Source organism: Xenopus tropicalis, chromosome 7 (genome assembly GCF_000004195.4).
Source record: "Xenopus tropicalis strain Nigerian chromosome 7, UCB_Xtro_10.0, whole genome shotgun sequence".
Lineage (NCBI taxonomy): Eukaryota > Metazoa > Chordata > Amphibia > Anura > Pipidae > Xenopus > Xenopus tropicalis.
In genome coordinates this window covers 35,394,415-35,400,697 of record NC_030683.2, presented here as the reverse complement: position 1 = coordinate 35,400,697, position 6,283 = coordinate 35,394,415, and the positions used below count along the sequence as shown (strand labels likewise).

Genomic DNA, 6,283 nt, shown 5'->3' with positions numbered 1-6,283 from the left:
ACAAGAAATAAACTTGCGCTACATTATTTTGTGGTGATGATACATTTTATGAAATGGTTGGCCATTGCCTTTATTTTTATTAATGAACGATTATGGAAGTTGCTTGGGAGTGTGTTGTGTAACTGAAAATCCAGTCTGCTGATGACTTCCATTGACTCATGTAAAAGATAATTCCTTGACTAATTTATCAGTCTATGGGGCACATTCATGAAAACGAGAGTTCGAATCCAGAATGGGACAAATTTGGATTGGATACGAAAATTTCCGAAGCTCGCAAATATCACAAAAATGCTTACGAAAAAATCGTATTAGTCACGATAATATCGTATTGGCGATACAAAAGTCACAAAATTTTCGTACCGAACGATTGTAAACAGCGGGAAAACCTTTCCAATTTTTTCGTGCAAGCATACGAAAAAAGAACGCTCGGAGCGTTTGAATGAACGCGTTCGAATGAACACTCCGAGCGTTCGTGTCTTAATAAATCTGCCCATATGTGTGGCCAGCTCTGATCAGAAATAGATTCTTTTGTAGTTACAGAGAAATGCATAAGCCAAGACCAGAAATATTGCAGCTTATATATATATATGCCATCTTAGTTTTGAATATAAATTGTCCTTTTCTTGCACTTTTTTTTTAAAAAAAGGTTTATTTTTGATATTTTACAACAATAACATAATAAACAAAATAAAATACATTCTCTTGCATTCTTAATCTAGAAGTCAAATAATAATCAAAACTGACTGACATAGTCATATGTACAAGTTTTGGTTACACTATCCATGAAAAGTTATAATCTCCCATTGTTTCAAGGCGTTGAATAAGAAACCAGCTACAGTGTATGAATAACAAACTGGCCGAATAAAAATGTAACTTCAACGCCGTGTTCGATATTCCATTTATTATTTATAGCTGGGACTGAGACAACCACCACAGATCAGAGTCGTGTATATATGTGTGATTGATAGCTGTGCTAACCAATGAGCTCCAGCACGGGGAGCCAAGCCAGCCAATCGGATGAATAAAATGTAGGAAGTGTGGGCGGGGTGACGCGGATTTCCTGGGTACCAGTGACAGCTGTGGGAGGAGCCTCGGTGCTGCGGGTCTGACGGATGCGCCTTGGGTTAGAAGGACGGACAATTAGGGATCAGGACAGAACGGCTTGTCTTGCATTTCATATATTTTTTTCCAGCAATTCATCGTAAGCAGCAGGTTCCATAGAGGGCGGACTATCCAATCCCTCAGTATGACGGCGCACTCCTTCACTGTACCAATGATCATCTTCACAACCTTCTGGGGCCTAATCGGCATCGCAGCCCCTTGGTTCGTCCCGAAGGGTCCTAATCGGGGGTGAGTAATGTGCTTATAAAGGGTGTGACTAATCATGGAGGGATTGAAGGTTTTCCCTGCACATTAAGGTGCATACAGTCTTATAGCGCAGTTCCCAGCGTCTCTCTAGGCAGCTGGTATGATGGGAGTTGTGGTTCAGCAACAGCTGGTGGGCTTACTGATGTGCCTGAGGCCTGGGGATTTTAACCTAATCATTTTCATTGTGCGAAAGGAACCAAGTGCAGGTAAACCCGTACCAGCCTTATAGTCTCTTTAGCAGCTGTTATATAGTGTTGGGCATTGCCTTGGTACATACTTACATCTTTATTATAGTCATTTCCCAAATAGACACTACATGGTGGGGGTAGGTACATCCACTTGCTGTGTATGGTGGGGGTAGGTACATCCACTTGCTGTGTATGGTGGGGGTAGGTACATCCACTTGCTGTGTATGGTGGGGGTAGGTATATCCACTTGCTGTGTATGGTGGGGGTAGGTACATCCACTTGCTGTGTATGGTGGGGGTAGGTATATCCGCTTGCTGTGTATGGTGGGGGTAGGTATATCCACTTGCTGTGTATGGTGGGGGTAGGTATATCCACTTGCTGTGTATGGTGGGGGTAGGTATATCCACTTGCTGTGTATGGTGGGGGTAGGTATATCCACTTGCTGTGTATGGTGGGGGTAGGTATATCCACTTGCTGTGTATGGTGGGGGTAGGTATATCCACTTGCTGTGTATGGTGGGGGTAGGTATATCCACTTGCTGTGTATGGTGGGGGTAGGTATATCCACTTGCTGTGTATGGTGGGGTAGGTATATCCACTTGCTGTGTATGGTGGGGGTAGGTATATCCACTTGCTGTGTATGGTGGGGGTAGGTATATCCACTTGCTGTGTATGGTGGGGGTAGGTATATCCACTTGCTGTGTATGGTGGGGGTAGGTACATTTAATGGTAACTGTATGTATGTGTCCAGGGAGCCACAAACCTAATACAACAATTTAAAAGGAAAGCAGAGTAATAATATTTAATAAAATTGTTTTCATCTTCCCAGGGTTATCATCACCATGTTAGTAACAACTGCGGTGTGCTGCTACATTTTGTAAGTATTTTGAGTGAAACAGACAGAGTAATAATGAGTACTTCCTTTAAATCATTCCCAGAATATATCTGTGCATATGAATTATCGAGGCCGGGATGGAATTGAAGAGATGGCGCAGGGAGGATTGAAACCACCTCCCTCACTACAGCCAATAATGGCCCACATGTAGAATTTAGATTTTTTTTAAAAAAATACAGCTTCCAAAACAGTGATAGCCTACATTTGTTTTGGGCATTATGGGGAAATGACAGCTGGGGGACCTTTGGTTGGACATATCTGTTGAAGATATTAAACACGCAATATAACATATGTGACACATTGTACTTACATTAGAACATTGTGTTGCTAAGTGCACCATGTTATATGGGCAGCTTCTGTACAACTGCAGTAATTGTAGGTAACTGTCTCCCAAAACATGGCACCTCCAGTGGTGCAAGGAACATGGCTGCCAGCTGGGAAAGCAAAGCCTCTAGATTCCTTACCTCTATCATAAGTTTCACAGAGTAAGGAACTCTCTCTTTATGACTGACATCGCTAAAACTGGTATGAATGTGCCCAGGGCACTGATATTAGGCCGCTAAGCATGTGCCTTTGGCTGTGTTCCTGTATTTTACCCCACTGCAAAAGTAAATGTCAGCAGCCAAATTAGGTGTAGTGTCTGTTCTTTCCCTTTGCAGTGGCACAAGCCCCATGTCTTACTTATTTCCATGTCTTACTTCCCTCCGAGGTCTGACACCAACATTTCTTTTCAAGTATAGTTTCAAAATATAGCAATCTGTATGAGACAAACCGTTCTTATTACGTGTTCTCTCTCTCTGTATTGCCTAGCTGGCTGGTGGCTATATTAGCCCAGCTCAATCCACTGTTTGGGCCCCAGCTGAAAAATGACACCATCTGGTATGTGCGGTTCCTTTGGGAATGAAGAGTCTGGAGCTGCAGATCTGAGCCAGGTAACAGCACTGATTGTGTGGTAAAACCACCAAAATGGTCATTTGCAGCTAACACGCAAGGCATATTGTCCACCAGCCTTTTTCGGTCAGCAAAGTTCAAAATTTGGCAGTTTAAATGGTAATTTAGTGACAGGCTCCCAATCTGTGTTAACAGACTCCTCCATCAAGTTCTGGGATTTCCCCATCTAAATTTCAAGTCTGACATATGAGCCATATAAGTGAGATTATTATATAGTTCCTTTACCAATGATGAATATTAGACCAGTGTTTTGGACCACTTTAAAGGAGAAAGAAAGGTAAAAACTAAGTAAGCTTTATCTGAAAGGTCTATGTAAATACAGCCATAAGCACTTACAGAAACGCTGCACTGACTTCTCTGAAAAAAAGATTTCTTGTATCTGTAATTCCTGTGCCAGAGACATGCAGCTTTCTGTTCTCTGCTTTCCTGCTCCCCCCCCTTAGGAATGTGAATCTGAGCCAATCAGCAGGAAGTTGACACATAATCTAACTAACTGAGCATGTTCACTTGGTCTGGGTGTCTGTGCAGGAGCGAGGCATTATGGGAACTTTCTTTACACAGCTCAGTGTTTGTTCTTCCTGTTTGGCTTCTGATCATCTGAACAGGTGAAATATGTGGAGACTTAAGGGCACAATTGAGAGAACTGAAGGTATGCCTGCAGCTTGAGATTAACTCTTTATTAGCCTTTCCTTCTCCTTTAAAGGGGACCCATATATTCTAAATCCATGTGCTAGTTTAACAGAGGATAGTTTGTAAAAACTACTAATAAATGATTAAATACACCTTCCTTTCTATGAAACTCCACCTGCTTGGGGTTTGATGTGAGAGGGCAGACCTGCAGCTGGCTTTGCTCCTGTTGTAACTGCCCCTTTGTGCAACTTGAATTCCTTTACTGAGATGCTGATACATTTTGGTACAAAGTCTCTGCTTCTTTCTGCTGCTGTCAAACGAATTAGTAACATGTAATTATTAACATACAGTATTAGTAACATGTAATTATTAACATACAGTATTAGTAACATGTAATTATTAACATACAGTATTAGTAACATGTAAGAACTCTATTGCTTATGTACAAGCTTTATAGAGAAGAAGGCCCCTCCCCAAATTGTTAGTCATTGGTACATTTATCTTAGAGGGGCCATGAGTTCACATTGTATTAATATAATATAATATTTTAATTAAACTCATATATTACTCAGGTGTTGATTTACCGCTGGCCATTTCCTGTAAAATTAGGGTATTTTTATAGGAAAAGCTTTTTTTTTTTATTTTTACACAGGGCAATTTTGTCAGACATGACCATAGCAATCAAAGCAGCCAAAATGGCAGGACATTGCTCCTTTTTGTTGTTTTATAGAGCATGTAGGTGCAATTATCATAGATACTCCTATGTTAGTAAATTGCCCCTATGTTTTCTGTTGTTGTTAGGAATAGCATATCCTCTAGTGCTGCTGTGGGTCCGTAACAGACTAATATGAATATGTTATAAGTAAAAAGTCAAGGTAGTTCAGGAAAATAAAAATTAGGACTAAGGTCTCATATATAATTAGCCTTGTCTTAAAATTCTCTTTCTCTTTTTTCTTTCTAGGTTTGTTGGTCTCCCTTAGAGTATTATGTTGAAGTCCTCCAGTTCCTGTATATGGGCCTGCTCACAAATACAGCCCCTTATTAGCCAAGATGTAGATGACAATGATACTTGTGACCCCTGTAATCTCAGAGATTGCCCTTTTTGGATATTTATTTTGCCAGGTGGACTTTGTTCATAAATTCCCGACATTACAGCACCCTATGGAGATTGATACGTATGTGCGTGTCTATGAACTACAACTTGGAATTGTCACAGGAATAGTGTGAGCTTGTTCATATACACCAGCTCTAAACTTCACTTAACCCAGTAATGGGGAACCAACGTGGTCAATTTAAAAAACTGCAGTAGGACAATGGGAGTTTAAATTAAATAATTGGGCATGTGTACGTTTTATTTATTGTGAAATTGTGTATTTATGTGCTGTCAAATAAATTGTTTCCAATGTATTCATTGCAAATATACACTTTATTGTGATTGTAAGAACTTGTCTTTCTGTACCTTAGTTCTCAAATGATTTCGTTTATTGTGTTTTTTTTAAATTGGAAATGTGACACATTTCTGTTCTTTACTCTTCAGCAAAATGTCATTGGACAAAGAGCTTATTAACTGATGTGTATACATGAATATATATATATTTTATACAGTATATAATGACATCCTCTGCATTCACCCATATTTCTATATTAAAAGCACAAGGAGAAATAAATTCACTTGGGGTACCAATTTGACACACACCCCCAGTAAATAAAATCACAATCTCTTTAGACCTCAGGACAGTGGCACTGGCCTGGGATAGCTTTTCCCCAAGCTATGAGCCATCATCTTCAGGGATATTCCAAGGGTAAGGGTCCAAGATTAGAGACTAGGTATTACTTTGAAACATTTTTATTTTTTGGTATTCCTTGTCCATTTAACATAGTGATATGAGGTGCAGAGGATATTTTTATATACATATATATATACACACATAATTATATATGCTTAAAATATATAACTATCTTTTCACCACAAGGTGCCACTGTTGTGCCTCCATTGTACTAAATGAAAAGCCATTGGTTTTATAGCACAACATAACTATGCAACCAACTATTTTCTTAGTTAATCTAAAGTTTTTAAGCTTGAAATTGGAACACCAAAATGTACCTGCATGCAAAATTCTCATGGATGACAATTCACTGGTGTGTGATAATAGCCCTTAACAGTTAAGTACACATTCTGATACATTTGAAATGTTTAAATATGTATATTTGCTGCAAACTACCAACCTGCAAAGCTTTGATAAGATTAGAAG

General features: G+C 39.5%; 1 protein-coding gene across 1 annotated transcript; it reads left to right on the top strand.

Annotated features, from left to right (window-relative positions):
• Positions 1 to 1,118: 1,118 nt before the first annotated feature.
• atp6v0e2 (ATPase, H+ transporting V0 subunit e2) lies at positions 1,119 to 5,472 on the top strand. Its single transcript, NM_001171575.2, has 4 exons — positions 1,119 to 1,350; positions 2,385 to 2,432; positions 3,261 to 3,382; positions 4,993 to 5,472. The coding sequence occupies exons 1-3, from the start codon at positions 1,247 to 1,249 to the stop codon at positions 3,352 to 3,354; spliced, it is 246 nt and encodes an 81-aa protein (NP_001165046.1). The 5' UTR covers positions 1,119 to 1,246; the 3' UTR covers positions 3,355 to 3,382; positions 4,993 to 5,472.
• The last annotated feature ends 811 nt before the right edge of the window (positions 5,473 to 6,283 follow it).

Bases quoted from the DNA above. Each gene is read 5' to 3' on its own strand.
- atp6v0e2 (NM_001171575.2), top strand. From the start codon at position 1,247: ATGACGGCGCACTCCTTCACTGTACCAATGATCATCTTCACAACCTTC. The intron at 1,351-2,384 runs GTGAGTAATGTG...TCATCTTCCCAG, and splicing joins CCGAAGGGTCCTAATCGGGG to GGTTATCATCACCATGTTAG. The intron at 2,433-3,260 runs GTAAGTATTTTG...TGTATTGCCTAG, and splicing joins GCGGTGTGCTGCTACATTTT to CTGGCTGGTGGCTATATTAG.